Source organism: Pituophis catenifer, unplaced genomic scaffold (assembly GCF_029215685.1).
Source record: "Pituophis catenifer annectens isolate HBS135680 unplaced genomic scaffold, rPitCat1.0.hap2 SCAF_2, whole genome shotgun sequence".
NCBI classification, from domain to species: Eukaryota; Metazoa; Chordata; class Lepidosauria; order Squamata; family Colubridae; genus Pituophis; species Pituophis catenifer.
Genome location: NW_027256882.1, coordinates 83,873,881 through 83,891,797, shown reverse-complemented (window position 1 = coordinate 83,891,797; position 17,917 = coordinate 83,873,881). Strand labels below are relative to the sequence as shown.

Below are 17,917 nucleotides of genomic sequence, written 5' to 3'. Positions count from 1 at the left end.
TCAGCGATGGCATGCCAATTGCTCATCATTGGCTCAGATCTGGTTCCATTGTGGTCCTTTTTCTGCTCTTGGGATGAATTTAGATGAGAATAAAAGGAGTTAATATGTCTCCAAGTACTTATAAGTAGATTTGAACAGCAAACCAGCAGAGTTGGTGCTGCTCAGAAGCAGGATGAAAAATATGTCAAAAATATATATAAATATATCAGATCAGGACTGGGGTTTACCTTGCTATTCCTTCTACAGTTTTTTCTGTGCTTGTATCCTTCATACCCAGTTTGGTGGCCAAGGATCATAGATCTGCCTCTTTGCTCTTCTCTTTGTGACCCAAATACTTTACTCCCTTGGTCATAGAAATGCATAACGGATATAAAGAGCTATGGAGGATACAGGCAGTCCTCGACTTACAACCATTCGTTTAGGGACCGTTCAAAGTTACGGCACTGAAAAAAGCGATTTATGACCATTTTTCACTCTTACGACCGTTGCAGCATCCCCATGGTCACGTGTTCAAAATTCAGACGTTTGGCAACTGGTTTATATTTATGACGGTTGCAGTGTCCCGGGGTCATGTGATTGATCCCCTTTTCCGACCTTCTGTCAAGCCAAGTCAATTAAGCCAGATTCGCTTAACAATCGGGTTACTAACTTAACAACTGCAGTGATTCGCTTAACAACTGTGGCAAGAAAGATCATAAAATGGGGCAAAACTCATTTAACAACTCTTGCTTAGCAACAGAAATTTTGGACTCCACTGTGGCCGTAAGTCGAGGGCTATCTGTATTTAAGAAATAGGCTCAGGATTCTGTCTATACTAGGTCAGACTCTCTCCCTTTCTTAGAGTGTCCATTGGCAACTCTACTGGCATCCGCTTGTCTAAGAGAGCAGATTCTTTTAATCTGGAGAGGGCAGGGAATAAACCCAGGTTGTCTTCATACACAGTGGGTGTTCTGTCAGGACCACTAGAGTTCTGTCTCTTATTTAATATCGCTGTGATTGCAGTGGTTGGCTGCAAAAGAATTGTACTTGGAGAAGTCCAAGGATCTGAAAAAGGAGCTTTGGCAGTCTCCATCAAAATAACAAAATGGTTGCAAACTGCAGTTGCAGGAGTGGTGAAAAATCCTCTCTTATGACCTTTTAGTGTTGGAAAGCACAGGAAGAAAAGTTGTTTCTTCCTTCTCCAAAGTCATTCAAGAGTGGACTGGAAATGGGGAGACTGCTTCTGCTTTATCTCAGTTCAAAACAGAATTGCTTGAAGAAAGGTGGGGGGGGCTACCATAAAGAAAAGCTACAAAGAATATGGAAATGGGATGCTGGGGGCATTTTTTAAAAAAATCATGCAAGAGATGTTTTCTTCTTCTCTTTCCATTTATTGGAAATACATATTCTCTCTTTCTCCCAGGTATTTTAAAACAAATAAAGCTCAACATGTTGTTTCAATGTATTATTTCTCACTAGTCTCCACTTTCTGTGACATAAGGAAATGTTGGCAAATTGTGAGAACTTTGTAGCTACCTTTGTAATAATGAGCTAAGAACACTACACTTTCTCTCTCAATTCCTGATGAATATGTCAGATTTGGGTAGCCGAAAGAAGAAACTAAAGGAAAAAAGGCTACGTGATAATAAAAATATCTAACAGGTACTTTTAAAAGTGATTTATTATAGCATATGTTTTTTTGCAGAGTAGAGAAAGAAAGGCTTTCTTTCTTTAAAGCTCTTTTATTGAGCATCCTCTTTTATTGAGGCACATCCAGGGATATGAATGAGTCAATTACTAATAACATAAAATGAACTGCAAGAGTCACAACCAATAGAAGAAAATATTTGTACCAATAAAAGAAAATATTTGTAACTCAGGATTGTAATTCTTGGGGTTCTTGGTACTCTTTGAGCTTGGTGGTTTTCTTGCAGCTATATCCAAGTAGGAAATACAATTCTTGCATGGTATGGGAGCAGCTCTGTAGCAGACAATAAAGTTCTACAGAGAATCATTAAAACTGCCCAGAATATCATCAGGCTCCAGCTACCAGCCCTGGACAACATCTTCGAATCTCGCTGTTTGAGGAAGTTGCATAACATTCTCAGAGACTCTTCCCATCCTGCTTACAATCTTTTGGGACTGTTGCCTTCTGGCAGAAGATACAGAACAATTAAAACTTGGACCACACGTTTTCTGAATAGTTTTTATCCCAGAGCTATAATTGCACTCAACAATGAACTAAAGGGCCACCATCAGTGAGCTGTTGGACAGCATTACTTGGTCTGTTGTATGGATGTTTGGGTGGTTTTAGGGGTGGGGAATTTTTGGTGGGTGGGGGTGTGTCTGGGGATTGTCATGTGAGTTGGGTCTGGTCTCTGGATGTAATGTGAATTTCGTTGTATGGGTATACTGTGTATACACATACAATGACAATAAACTTTCTTTCTTTCTTTCTTTCTTTCTTTCTTTCTTTCTTTCTTTCTTTCTTTCTTTCTTATTTATTTATTTAAAATATCATCAGATATTAGCTAGCACTGATGATGTTAACTAGTTGGGTAATGAAACATCTCAGTGGTGGGATTCAAATTTTTTTACTACCGGTTCTGTGGCCGTGGCTTGGTGAGCATGGCATGGCTTGGTGGGTGTGGCTGGGGAAGGATTATGTAACATCTCCATTCCCTCCCCACTCCAGGGGAAGGTTATTGCAAAATCCCCATTTCCTCCCAATCAGCTGGGACTCGGGAGGCAGAGTATAGATGGGGGTGGGGCCAGTCAGAGGTGGTATTTACCTGTTCTCTGAACTACTCAAAATTTCTGCTACCAGTTCTCCAGAACTGGTCAGAACCTGCTGAAACCCACCTCTGAAACGTCTGCAAGAAAACAACCAAGCTAGAGTGCACGAAGGACCCCACAGGAGTCACAATATTGCAGCATGCAAAATCTCAGAATCTCCAACGAAAGGGAAGTAAGGAAGCCTTCTGCAGCATGATGTTCTCTATCTGTTGGAATAGCAACTCCCAGAATTCCTTGATCCCATTGTTTTTGCAGTGTTATTTATTTATTTATTTATTTATTTAATTAAATTTCTATACCACCCTTCTCCCGAAGGACTCAGGGCGGTGAATAGCCACAAGATAAAAACACATAAGTACAAAAATTTAAGATCAAATAAAAACAAATTAAATAATTTGGCTGAATTTAAAATACCCCATAATTTAAAACAAATTAAAATTTACATTTAAAAAGGGGAGAGGATTTAGGCCAGGCCAGCTTGATGAAATAAAAAAGTCTTAAGCGTGCGACGGAAAGTGCGCAGATCCAGGATCCTCCGTATCTCCGAGGGGAGCTCGTTCCAGATCGTAGGTGCCCCCACAGTGAAGGCTCTCCCCCTAGGGGCCGCCGGTCGACATTGTTTGGCCGACGGCACCCGGAGGAACCCCTCTCTATGGGACCGTACTGGCCGGTGGTAGCAGGCGGTCCCGTAGATAACCAGGTCCTAAGCCATGGAGCGCTTTAAAGGTGATAACCAGCACCTTGAAGCGCACTCGGAAGACCACCGGGAGCCAGTGCAGCTTGCGCAGGAGAGGTGTTACATGGGAGCTCCACGTCGCTCCCATAACCACCCGCGTGGCCGCACTCTGCGCCAGTTGGAGCCTCCGAGTGCACCTCAAGGGGAGCCCCATGTAGAGAGCGTTACAATAGTCCAGATGAGAGGTGATGAGGGCATGAGTGACTGTTTGTAGAGAGTCCCGATCTAGAAAGGGACGCAACTGGCGGATCAGGCGAACCTGATGAAAAATTCTCCTGGTCACGGCCGTCATATGCTCTTCTAAAGACAGCCATGAATCCAGGAGGACACCCAAGTTGTGAGCCCTTTCCGTGGGGGCCAATGATTCACCCCCAATAGTCAGCGATGGCACCAGCTAACTATATCAGGACGTCAGAAACCACAGCCACTCAGTCTTGGATGGGTTGAGCCTGAGCCTGTTTCTCCTCATCCAGATCCGTACGGCCTCCAGGCACTGGGACATCACTTCAAGGGCATCGTTGGGGTGGTCCGGGGTGGAGATGTACAGCTGGGTGTCATCAGCGTTCTGATGGTACTTCACCCCGAAACCACGGATGATCTCACCCAGTGGCTTTACATAAATGTTGAACAAAAGGGGCGAGAGGACCAATCCCTGCGGCACCCCACATATGAGGGGCCTTGGGGGTCGACCTCTGCCCCCCTGTCAACACAGACTGTGACCGGTCGGAGAGAAAGGAGGAGAACCACCGTAGTACGGTGCCTCCCACCCCCAACTCTTCCAACCGGTGCAGCATGATACCATGGTCGATAGTATCAAAAGCTGCTGAGAGATCTAATAGGACCAGGACAGAGGAGCAACCCCTGTCCCGAGCCCTCCAAAGATCATCAACCAACGCGACCAATGCCGTTTCCGTGCTGTACCCAGGCCTGAAACCCGACCTTTTGTCAGGGTTAACAGGAATTATGCCAATGTTGTTTATGGCATGGCATCTATATTTTAATAGTATTTTCCTCATTTATCATGTTTTAATCAGGAATTGGGTCTCATAGTATGAATGTGCCATTTGAATTACAATTGACCGCCATCATTGCGAGGTTACTTGGTTCTCTCTGAGCTTAGTTGTTTTCCTGCAGACGTTTCATTATCCATTCAGTACTGATGATGTTACTTCAGGGCTGTCAAACTCACAGCCCGCAGGCCTGATGCGTCATGACTGGCCATGCCCATGCCCGGTTTAGCGAAAGGGAAAAAGTTGTGATATGTCATGTGATGCCGCTATGACGACGTGAGTTTGACACCCCTGTGTTACTTAGTTGAATAATGAAACATTTGCAAAAAAACAAAACAAAACAAAACCCAACCAAGCTGAGAGAGCCTCAAGGACCCCACAGTTCAACCCTGAGTTACAAATATTTTCTATTGGACTGCCATCATTTCCTTCACAGTGGCATCAGTGACTCTCATGGCTGCAATTGTAGCCCTAGTTTGCCACCCTGTGTAAGAAAGAAATGCTTTATCTTCTGTTACTACACTCATACTTATGTGTGGCAAACTAATCTTGGCCATTTCACTTGGAATCATTTGTAACAGGAAAGCACAACTTCAGGAAAAGTGTTACCGTAAGTGGCTTGCCAGCTACCGCTTTCCAAAACCAGTCAGCTGGAGTTAAAATGAAGAGTAAATGTGATTAAATGAATCACATGTAATTAACATGAATTAACACATAGTAAATAAGATTATTCTTGACGTAGTTTAGAACTCATACCATTTTTAACTTTCCTTTAGAATTATAATTTGGAAGCATCTGAGGAGAAAGGCTCTTCCTGCTTCTGCTGTTTCTGGGGGCTGCAAAGGCTGTAACTCCCCGATTTATATTGATTCAAACATTTAGTTTTGACCAGCAAAAGTGGTTTTATGAAAGGGCTGCCTGGCTTTCACTGGGTTAGTTTATTTAAGCAGAAAAGCAAATCAAAGTTCCCCAGCCCAGACTAACATTACTGAAAATTCCCGAGTTAATAATATATATGCTTATTTTACAGGATTTCTATGCTGCCCCAATGGCACTGCAGAGCTCTCCTGACTTTCCATCTGGGAAAGATGCATGGAAGCAAGCTGTATCCACAAAGCAGTGGTGAAATCCTCCACTGGTCGCCACCAGTTCGCTGCCCACGCATATGTGGTGCGCGTCAGATGCACGCTGTGCGCATGCATGCGAAGCATGTGCCAGATGCATGCTACACGTGTGCGCATGTGCAGTGTGTGCCAGACACATGCTGTGTGCACATGCACAATGCACACCAAACGCGCGCTTCGGACGGAAAAAGGAGCCATTTGAAGGTAAGTAGAACAGCGAGGGGGGAGAACAGCTGTGCCGCACTATTTAGATTCGTTAGAAAGCAGGAAAGCAGAATATAAATCACGCGGCACAGCTGATCGTCGGAAATACCAGTTCGGACCAATCGATAGCTTTTTTTTTTTTACTACCGGTTCACTTGAAACTTGAAGTTTATATCACTACTGGTTCGCGAACCAGTAGCATTTCACCCCTGCTACAAAGGTTTCTCTATAGTGCTTCCTCAAGGCTTAATCCCATACTATTTCATTTGATGCAAATCCTTATGAAATACGTATTTTTGTAATATGAACATATATAGAGAGAGCTCTATCTTCCACTCCTCCAGCTTGACAAAGTCCATTCCTCCTGCTGAGCTGCAATTAGCTTTAGCCATGATTTGCTTAATAAGCCAGAGTGGCTGAACTGACATATGATGATACCCAATGATATCTTTTGACTCTGGGCCAGTCAATGAGGCTGTCAAAACCCAGTACCTGGAGGTCACATGAGTTTGGATGGGAAGAAATATATCTCCTCAATCTTACCAAGTCAGAATGGCTGTGAGTGTTTGGTTCACCCAGATCTGAGGATATTCCATTTTAGACCTTGCTTACTTGATGAGGTAACAATTTGCTGTCCAAGGTTGGTACACAATTTGGGGATCTCCTTGGATCTGCAGCTGATGTTAGCTGTAGCCAGGAAGATCTTTGCACAATTCCACCTGGTACACCAGCTGCATGCTTTCATAGATGGAAGGGTCACTCCTCAAGCATGCCCTAGTCAACTCACAGGTCCAAAATGTGGTAGCATCATCAGTAATTGGCATATCTCATATGTCCATGTAACATCTCTGCTTCACAAACTGTACTGTTGCTGGTTTGTTTCAGAGTGTGATTTGAGATGTTGATTGTTACCTTTAAAGCCCTACATGGCATATAACCTGATACAGGTTATTGGCCTAGGAAATATGGCAGGAGAGGAGGAATGGGCCACTCCCAGAGAATACTCGACCAGTGTTTTATATCAGTTTTGCATTCCAGCTCCTTGATCTTAGCTCTGATACCTGGATAGCAGACTTTCAGAAGCCCTGGCTTCCTGCTGCTGCTGACTGCCTGAGCTCCTTGAGTCCACCTCCTGATTGGTGGTGAAGTTCTCTGGATTTATGGTCTTGGGGGCCTTCAATCTGCCTTCCTTGGGAGTGAAATCTGAGGTAGCTCAGGAGTCCATGGCTACCATTATGGCAATGGGCATCATGGGACAGTGGTCACACACCAGAGCTGGTGTTCCTGTCAGAGCAGTGGCTATATGATCTTTCGCTGGTGGAGTTATTACTGTCCCCTTTGTCATGGTCCGATCACGTCCTGATTATTATGGGATTCTCTGAAGCTGCAATCTACTGCAGGGAGGCTGGATCCATTAGATTGGTCAACCCCTTGCAACTGATGGACCCAGAGGGGTTTCAGAGGGTAGTTGGGAGTTGTTCCTGTTGCTTTGCTAAATGGTCCTTCTGAAGTTTTTATTGCTGTTTGGAATGCAGGGTTGATTGAGGTGTTGGATTGGATCATGCCTTTGTGACCATCTTCCCTTTCACAAATATAGTCATTCCTCATGATTTATGGATGAGTTGAGGGAGATGAAATAGGAGATGTCTAGAACAACATTGGTATTCAACTAAGGACAAACTCGATTTAGAACATCAATTATAATCGCAAGAGGCCTGGCTTCTAGCAGTGAAGTAGTAATGCTACCCTGCCCGTGTTGTGTCTGCAGATTGCCACCCCACAGATCTGTTTTGGGTGATATCAGCCCTCTTGAGTAAAATGGAGCAAGGAAACCTTTTGTAGGGACTGGTGGAAGAATTTGCTCAGCATCTGTTGGACAAAATTACTCGGATTTGCTCACAGTTGAACGCTGGTCTTCAGGAGATGTCTAGGGTAGTCTTAACCTGGTTATCTGGGAATGTTTTGAATTTGTTGGACCTAGGGAAGTGGATAGCATCCTTAGAAAGGTGGGCGCAGTCACCTGCTCTTTAGATCCATACCCTTCCTGGCACATGAAAGTCAATAGGGGGTGTTGTGTGAGTGGGTCCTAGCAGTGATTAACTTTTGAGTAAGGGGATTGCTTCTTTATCTCTTAAGGCTTCATGTGTTCCCTCCTCAAGAAACAATTGCTGGATCACGCAATACTGGACTTTTGCCCAGTAATCAACTTTTCCTTGGGGGAAGATGATTGAAAAAGTGGTTGTGTAATCCCTTCAGCAGACCCTAGATGCATCAGATTATCTGGGTCGTTTCCTTCAGATTTCAGATTTGGTATGGAACAAAATCAGCACTTTTGGATGATCTCCAGCAACAGCAAGACAGTGGTGGGGTCTATCCTTGCCTTACTTGATTTCTTATCAGCTTTTAATACTATTGATCACGGTATCCTCCTGGATCGATTTAAAGGATTGTGAATGGGCAGTACACAGTTATGCTGGTTCACTTCCTTTCTATGGGGTCAGTTCCAGTTGGTGGTGATTGGGGAGGAGACATTCCCACCCTTGGCCCCTGTTATGTGATGTGTCACAGGGTTACTTTTCCCTCCCCTATTCCACATCTACATGAGCCCACTGAGTGAACATATCTGTTGACCTGGGATGAAGTATTGTCAGTATGCTGATGATAATCAGTTGTACATCTTGATGAATTAAGCAATGCTATGGATATCCTATCCTGGTGTCTGGGGGCTATGAAGGTTTGGATCATACATCTGGCAAGACTGAGTGGCTTTGGGTTCTATTCCACCAGGAGTTGTGATGATGCAGTGGTTAGAATGCAGTAGTGTAGGCTGATTCTGCCCACAGAAAGGAGTTCAATCCTGACAGGCTTAAGGCTGACTCAGCCTTCCATCCTTCCAAGGTCGTATGAGGATCCAGATTGTTGGGGCAATATGCTGACATTATAAACCTCTCATATACTGCTGTAAAGCACTGTGGAGCAGTACATAAGTCTAAGTCTAAGTCTAAGTGCTATTGCTATTGCTATTGTTATTGCTTTGGTACTGGATGAGGTTGCCTTTCCTCCAACCAACTGTGTGTAACTCATGACTCCTGCTCAAGGAGCAAGCAGCAGTCATGGCGAACTTTGGAACGACTTCATATTATGCACCAGTTGTACCAGTCCTGCATCAAGGGGCCCTACTCAGTCATTTTTGCCCTGGTGACTGCCTGGTTGGACTATTCCAATTCACTTTACACTGGACTGTCCTTGAAAAGTATTTGAAAAAGTTCAGCTGTTGCAAAATGCACATATTGCACCTCTGCAGCAAGAGTTATACTGGTTCTTAGTTTGCTTCTAGATCCAATTCAAGATGCTGGTGTTGAGTTGTTTAAAGTCCTACATGGCATGGGACCAGTGGTGGATTGCCTGGTTCGGTGGTGGGTTGCCCGATTCGGACCGGTTCACAAGAACTGGTAGTAAAACCGGCGGGAGGTCCCACCCACCACCTCAGATGTCGTCATCAGCGATCTGCGCAAGCGTGCGCGTGATCCCATTGCATGCGTGCGCGTGATCCCCTTGCAAACCGGTAGTAAAGATAAGTAGAACCCACTCCTGCATGGGACCACCTTATTTGAGGGACAGCCTCACCCCAATTTTCATCCAGTCGTGCCGCCAGATCTAACAGAAAGGGCAGCTATATTTGTTGGGTCCTAGGCCACAGACCTTTTTTTTTTTGCTATGGCTCCCACTTGTGGAATTTTACACTACTCCCTAAAGTGAGGATTACCTCATCACTTCTAGACTTCTGAAGATCCGTAAGACTTGGTTATGCTGGCAGGCCTGGGGATATCAAGGGACAGATAAACGAATGAGGTGGAACCTTTACCATTAACATCCCTTCATCTATTAATCTTGTTTTAGCTGCCTTTATAGCTTGCTGATGCTTTAAATTTGTGAATGATAATTATTTTAAATACTTGCTGTTTTAGTTTGGCTGTACCCTGCCCAGGGTCACCTGCTTGTGAGATGGGAAGCTATACAAATTAGATAAATACTTAAGGGACGGCTTGCCTCCCATGACATCTGCCTGGCTGATTCTATCCTACAGGGCCGGTGCCCTCCAGGTTCCTTTGATTGAACAATGTCATTTATCAGGATCCTGGAAATGTGCTTTCTCCGTAGCAGTGCCTGCCCTCTGGAACAGGTTTCCCCTTGAGGTCTGATAGACTCCAGTCCGCTGTTGCTTAGAAGAGCCGTGAAGACCTATCTCTTCACCCAGGCCTTTGGGGAGGGAAAATGAGACCCTCGCTTCATTACATTTGCCATCTTCTATATCTTTAATGTTCTATTGATTCGACATGTTTCTTGTTTCGTTGTTGTGAGCTGCCCAAAGTCATTGATAGATGGGCTGCATCCACGTTTAATACTTTATTATAATCATTAAAATAAATACATGAAGGAAGAATGACTAGGTTAAGAGAAAAGGGAGGATGGAAAAAGTTGTGGTTATATAGAGTTGTGGAGTTCCTGAAAAAGAGAGAGATGAGAAGTTTAAAGAACAAAATGCAATGCATGAAGCGGTTGTTTCCTTAAACTTTTTTTTTTTTTTTTTGCATACCACATTAAGTGGCTAGCTCTGAAAGGGACTAGAATGTTGGATACGTATGTCTACATAATGTTCCCCTTTCCATCCACTAGAGTCACTACTGCTGGGTTCTTGCTGCTACTGAGAGTGGGAATGCTGCCATAATGAATTCTTTTGCTGGAGCTAAAGAGGAAGCTAGCTTGGGACTAATGGCAATCTGCGCAGGTGACTACCAAGGGCTGTAAGAGTATCCATTCTATTCTTTTCAACACAGAAAAATGTTTCGACAATACTAGGACAAGGACTGGATCTGCAACCAGCTGTACACTCTCGGCTTATGTGTTTTGGCACTTTGCATGGACTGAAAGCATATTTGTGTCTGCTCTGAAATGAGTAACTATTAGGGTCAATATATTCGGGCTGAAAATATCTGATTGATCACCGGGATAGCAGTGAAGAATTAGAATGTCTGATATCCTTTCAATACCATCTAATGGCCATCTGGATTTTTGCTGAATATTTTAAGCTTAAACCACAGTTTATGGCAAACATTTTGTTTAAAAGCTGCCCATCTTGGTACTAAGCTGCCCATCATGGTACTACATCATGTGCCACCAGAGCCCTGGTGGCACAGTGGTTAGAATGCAGTATTGTGGGCTACTTCTGCTGACTGCCAGCAGTTCAGCAGTTCGATTCTCACCAGGCTCAAGGTTGACTCAGCCTTCCAGCCTTCTGAGGTGGGTAAAATGAGGAACCAGATTGTTGGGGGCAATATGCTGACTCTGTAAACCACTTAGAGAGGGCTGTAAAAGCACTATGAAGTGGTATATAAGTCTAAGTGCTATTGCTATTGCTATTGCTATTGCTATTCCAGGCAATACAAGACACAAGTCTTCAAAATGCTGGCTAGGAATTCTGGGAGATGAAGTCCACACATCTTAAAATTGCCAAGTTGAAAAACTCTTACCAGCATAGGTGTTTCAGAAGCCATATAGTCCATTTTACAAGGAGGGAAGCCATTTTTAAAGGCTGTTTTCAAGTGCATACTTTTTAAACAGGGTTTCTTTGCAATTGTGAAGCTGTGCAAATAATCATTGTACGTTTTTAGAAATAAGGCAGAAATTTCTGGAGCTGCTTTCAACCCGTTAATATCAGCTCCATGTATATCACATAGAGAGAAAAGCGCATGAAATGGGGGAGTTACTAATATTCCGAGCTCTTGACCAATAGCCTCTCTTAGAGAAATACATTGGATAATATTTATTGGGTTTTATTTGGTTTTTATCAGTGAGATCTAACCCAGTTTGGAATTCCATCTTTCTTTTGTTGATTTCTGCCATACTAACAAGCTTTTGTCCTATGCCATTTTGGGGATATTGTCCCATTGACAGACAGATGGACCGATGAGCAATTCCAAGCCTCCTTATCCAATTTTTCTAGGTTGCAGAATGAAAAAACAACATATAAGAGCAGCAGCACTGGATTCTCTTGCAGTGTTCAATGCAGTCTTATTGCTATTGCTAAACAGACAAAAACCCCATAGATCCCTCTACTGCATTGCTGAAATTTTTTTTAGAAAAATCACAATGTCATGGATCAAGGTCCGTGATCACAAGATGGAGCCATTCATTGTAGTTATAGTATATGGCTTAATGTGTCTCAGCAATAGTTCTTTATTTAACAAATCATAATCATGGTGTAGCATGCTATGGGCACAAAGTCGTAGAGTCCAGAATTGTGGAAACCCCTGTTACGCAATAGAAGGTTAACCTTGATCTTTAAAGCTTATCTAGAAATACTTGTTCTTATAATTTCTATGATTGATGAGTTTGAGTCTCTGATTTATTTTACCACGAATCAAAACATAACTAAGGTGTGCTGGTTATTTTGAATTAATTACATGTTCTCGAGATGCATCTTTGCCCCTTTGCAGGTCTTCAATGAACATAGTATCGGTGACAAGCGGAAATTTAATCAACAATATTTTCTCCAGCATTCAAGACAACAAGAAAAGTTTCACCTGCTGATTTCCTGGCTGTCAAAGGGCAGGAGTCCAGCTGCCAGGGAAAAGAAAAAGCGAACAATGCTAGCCTTCACTGTGTTCTTAGATAAAACATTACAAAATCTCTTCTTTTCCCTCTTTTATTAATCATTCCAGTGACCAGCTAATACTTTCTGGATTTTGCCTGACTCAAAGGTACAACAATTAATTCTCAGTTGACAAAGTTTATATTTTTATTAAATCAATGATAAGTTACAAAGGAGGAAAAATATAGAATTATATGTACAGCATTTCCAAAGATAAGCCAAAGGGGATTATGGGGTAGGAGGGAAATTCCTCAGAGCTGCAAGAAAAGATGAGAGCTTTTTGCCAGGAAGTGATAGAGGGAAATTAAAGAGATCTGTACCAGCCAGGGTATAGTGCCAAATGGACAACTGGTTGGGTTGATTTATAAGAATAGCCCCTTTCCCCCCTGCTTTTTGTTTTTTGCTCCAATCCTTCCCTTTCTTGTGAAATCAAAATAGTGGGATGCATATTGATTTACACCATCTGAGAATTTTATCTCATTAGCTCAGTAAACCTACAGCATTTCTTCACTGATGGCAAACCTTTAACCACCATACAGTCAATGACTACACATGCATGGTGACCTTTCTATACCATCCAAAGTGGTATGAAATAGTCTCGTCAGCAAACAGATGCCACTGCCTTTCAACGTTCCGCATCTGCAGATATCCTTAAACCCAATTATCCTGAAATGTTTTTTTTTTTTTGGTCAACCTGATTTAATTTTTTTTTTCCAGACACCTTTGGCATCGTACCCAATTGCGTGAGCTCAACATAATCAGGGCTGTGTGAAACCTGTGATTCCTGGAGGAAAACAGCAAAAAAAACAAAAACAAAAAAAAACAGGATGTGCTGCTTGGGAACTAGCATTTATTTAGAAAGGGGCAGGTTGATTTTCTTGCTTCTCCCATGAATTGTAAATCTGGGTACAATGCAAACAAACAAACATTCCTCTCCCAAAATTACCATGCACAAAGGAGATATGTATGTATAGTTGCATATTTTATACAGGTCAGATAACGAACTTTTTATGGCACAGGATGTGGTTGCGTGCATGCAGAATTTTAAATATTTTTGTTTTGTTTTACTTGAATGCAGACACTACACACAGCCCTGGGCTTTGCTAATGAGTCAGTTGGTTCCACAGGAGAGGCAGAGCAAAAGGCAAGTTCAGTTTCTTTTCTAGCCTGATTCACTGAACAAGCACATTCCATCCAGTGCCTTATAAAGATAACAGTTTGCTATTAACCTTGTAGTATTTGAATAAAGAAATACAAAATGCCAACTTGAGTCAGCAATCTCAGTCACTTTGGAGAAGCTATACTGTTTATAACCAGTTAGGAACTTGGTTGTAAAATCCTTGGCTTGGCAGTATATTTTCTGTACATTGCAAACCTGTAACTATTTACTCAGGAGCAAGCTATGCTGAATTCCTGCTAGACAGGACCTCAATTTATTGAGATGATTACCAAATGTAGCAACATGGTTGTATATCTCTGGAATGACACTTTATCTTAGACAGAAGAGTCAGGATCAATTACAATTCCTGTCTCTTCACTCACATTAATTTATCTGCATTGACAAGTGCCCTCCCAATAGCAATAGATAAGAGGGAATGGGGATAATGGGGGACTCTTTTTGGAGCATGTACTCATTCCTTAAGGCTGCATTGAAAAGGTGCCAGATGTAATCCTTGTCATCTTCAGGTAAAGCTGAGAAATTTTCTCTCAGATACCTCGGAGAGCCACTATCAGCTAGCACAAGAGACAACATAGAACCAGAGATGGCTGGTAGTTGGACTTGCTATTAGGTGGCAGTTTCCTATGCTTAGAGTAAACAGGGTGTTTTTTTTTTATTTTTATTATTATTATTACTGAGTAAGCCTGCTTAGAGCTGAACTATGAGGGATTGAACAGTATTAGTAAGCATTCATTGGAGACAACATCCCATGAGGGCAAGATAAATTCAAAGATGTGTTCATGGCATAATAGCTATTCTATGACCTGCTAAGAAGAGTTTTCCTGAGGTATCTGCCATAAAAAAGACCTTGGAGTAGGCGTCTTCCATTGAGACTAAGTAGAATTGGCAGCCAGTGCTGGAGATTCAAATTTAGTAATGTACTACACTATCTGATTAGCCTTTGCTCAGGTTTTTAGCAGGGAAGCCAAATATAAGCCAATGGTTGCTATGCAACTCCCTGTCAACAAGAGAGGGCCTCTGGTAAAAGTTACTCCTTTCAGTCTCTTTTTATTCTAGCAGCTTTTAGGGGGAAGCAAAAATTCAAAGCCCTGTGTGTTTGTCAGATACAGCCATGACTTTTTTTTTTTAAATTGAGATTCTTATATAGTTAGAATGAGATACATAAGCAGTTTCATATCAAGAGAGAAATACTTAGAACAGAGAACCAAAAAGTTTGCTTCTTGGTATGTTCCGTCATATTTAAATCCTACATGCCTTCTTCTTCTTTTATCAGTCAGATTTTTTCCCCATTTTTCCCCCCTGAAAACAACCATCCATGAGATATAGCAGTGGCACAGCATATACTCTATCATTACCATTGGTCAAATAAGCTTCATCTACTCCCACAATTGAGTTAAGACCTTTCCCAAGACCTCCAGTGCCTTCAATTTGAAATAGAGAATTTGTGTATGATTCTATTTTTCTCTAAGTAAACCGGTAGATTTCCTAACAACACCACAGGAAATCAGATGGTGAGAGAAGCCATTTCCTGAAGGAGATCAGATATATTTATGGAAGGTAAAAAAAAATCATAACACTTTGAGTGTGGAGCAGTAATTGTCCAACGGAGGTGAAACTTTAAGTTTAGATGGTCTTAATCACTACAGACTTCTCAGCTAGGATCAAGTAGGAACTATGGAGAAGAACCAGTTCTCTCTCTGGACTCTTAGTCAGCACTGCTCTCAACAGCTGCCGAGGTTATATTCTCTCTCATCTCCTTACTTTCCAATACAATTGATTTGCCTCTCACATCATACTTAGTCTTCCCCCATGTAACCTCATTTTGGAGTGGCCTGATGTTGATGCCATCTCGTGAAGCATGGGAGGCCCCCCCCAATTTTCCCCTCCCTGCCCCACAGCCCACCTTCCTGCTTCAGTATGGGGAGAACTTCTGTCTCTCACCCTTCTTGCTTGCATTGGCTGTGGAGATCTTGGTCGTGTAGGTGGCAAGGTTGCCATTGTGCCCCGTGGCTGAGGAAGGGGGCAGTGTCAAGAAGGGAATGGGTTTCAAGCCGATGAAGTTGGAGAGGGAGATGGCATAGGGGGGACCAAGCAAGGCTGGGGGAGGTGCGGCCACTGCTGTCAGCGCTGGGGCTGGCGAAGGGGTGAGGGACTGGGAGAAAGTCATGCCGAGGTCAACGGGGGGCGTCTGGGAGGTAGATTTGGCCGTCTCTAAACTGAAGAACAAGAAGGGAGAAAGAATGAGACCTGTGCATGCATGCCCATTTACATATAAAAATGCAGACATCTGTGGACATATACTTGGAAGTATATGTACCAATGTGTGCTGGAACAAGCTTGCACACAGCATAATATGCATAGGTGTGGGTTAATATGTATAGTTTGCTTAATACATATATAACAGTATGGTTATGGATATGGATATGCATTCACAGAAAGACGTGTTTTACTGGCATGCATAATGACATGTGCAACAGAATAGGTACACACACACAGACTGGAAATAGTGAACAAGGTGCTCTGAAGCATTTCAGCATCCGGATAAGATCTTTTTCTCCAGAATCCCCCTAGGACTATGATTATACATTTACGGCAAGGAATCTTTACTTTGATAAGAGGAGCTTATTTCCTCGATCAGTGTTCAGAGCTGGTTATGTGGAGGGAAGTTATCTTATACCTTTTAGCAGCTCCTGTTTATATAATCAAAACATTCCAAGGTATTTCAGGCACTTATGTGTCTTGGACCCGTGACCAATGGCTTGAATCAATATCTGAATTTCACACCCTGAAACCAATTTACCTGTCCAGGATGAAGGCAGTGAGTGGCAATGGTGATAAAAATTAGCTTACTTTGGTTCTGAATATGTAAATATATTAATATACAAAATAAGTGCCAGAATGATTTCCATAAGAAAACTGACTGTATAAACAGGAAAGCGCATCCTTCAAGAAGCAGGCCATGTCCTACCAGCCTGTACCCTAGTGGCCATAATGCACAAAAAGAGAGCAACGGTTATTTCCTGCTCCAAATCTTAAAGCATCTCAAGTGCCAGATTGTGATACACCATGGTAAATATCCTCTCATGTATTCCATTCAAGTGTTGTCATTTTGTGGATAAAAGGCAGTTATTCCACACTGAAAACAAGAGCCCTTTCTCAGCAGAACTGAAGGCTGCATAGGTACTTGCAGCTGCAAGGGAAATTTGAGGAGAAAGCGGAGGCAGCTGCCCAAAATACTGCAGTGTAGTCAATGATAATAGTCTTAGTCTGGCTCATGAGAAACTCAAAGATTGCAGGCTGGAGAGACAATGTGCAAAACTATTTGACACTCGTGGGAGTGCAGCAGGATGTTACCTTTTAACATTCCTGTTTATTAAATAAAAGGCAGAATGGTTGCAAACTAACAACTCACCCACCATAGCAAAGGATTGCCTTTCGGTTCCTACAAAGCTATCCATCTAAGAGTCCCAGGGCTCAGACACAGGAGGAAGATGCCACAGCAACACCTGCATATATCTGTGACAATGAGGTTTCCTCCCTGCCTCATCTCCCCCAGAGGCTGTATTGGCTCTTACCAGGCTGTGATGAGGTACTGAGCCAAAGTGATGCTGACCGGTGTGCCTGTGATGGTCACATGACGTTCAGCAGAACCCTCTGTCTGATTCCCGATCTTGATGTGTGCTCCGGACATTTGCCGAATCTCACTGATCTTGCTCCCCTGGCGGCCAATGATGCAGCCAATCAGCTAAGGAGGACAAAGAAGAATCATCTTTAGGTGGGAAGGATGCCAGGAATTTCATCCCCCAAGAAAATAGCTGAACTAAGTTGCATGGAGAATACTGAATCATTCAGTGATAGATTTCTTGCAGTGAGAAACAGGGGACTGTCGGTGCCTTACTTACAGTAATGTTTACTCTTTAGGCAAGAAACCCCCAAGATACAAATAAATTCAGTAATGCCTTATTTAAGTTATGGAACTGATAGGCTGTTCCAATCTGTCACAAACTGGATACAGCACTAAAATCAAAGAAATACCTTGCCAAAAAGAAAAGTAACATTCAGAAACAGATGTTCCACAGATGGACACAGGATAAAGGGGTCTCTCATCCAATTTAGCCTGAGGCCTAAGGATAGAGTCAGATGTTATGGGCTTATTTAAATAAGGCCAGGGTGGAGCTGTACAAATCTGAAAGGAAATTATATTCCAGAGGGTAGCTGCATGACAAAGGCCTGCTT

General features: G+C 42.7%; 1 protein-coding gene across 4 annotated transcripts in view; it reads right to left on the bottom strand.

Annotated features, from left to right (window-relative positions):
* Nucleotides 1-10,228: 10,228 nt before the first annotated feature.
* Nucleotides 10,229-17,917, bottom strand: part of PCBP4 (poly(rC) binding protein 4) — a 49,527-nt gene continuing 41,838 nt past the window's right edge. For 3 of the 4 annotated variants that reach the window (XM_070937064.1, XM_070937066.1, XM_070937065.1), the window contains 2 exons: nt 17,257-17,426; nt 12,528-15,897 (listed from right to left, as the gene is read on the bottom strand). In XM_070937064.1, the coding sequence (XP_070793165.1) occupies nt 15,594-15,897; nt 17,257-17,426 (474 nt within the window). In that variant the 3' untranslated portion in view covers nt 12,528-15,593. Of the gene's footprint in view, nt 10,356-12,433; nt 12,471-12,527; nt 15,898-17,256; nt 17,427-17,917 lie in introns of those variants that run through there. The other variant, XM_070937067.1, reaches the window with a different exon arrangement.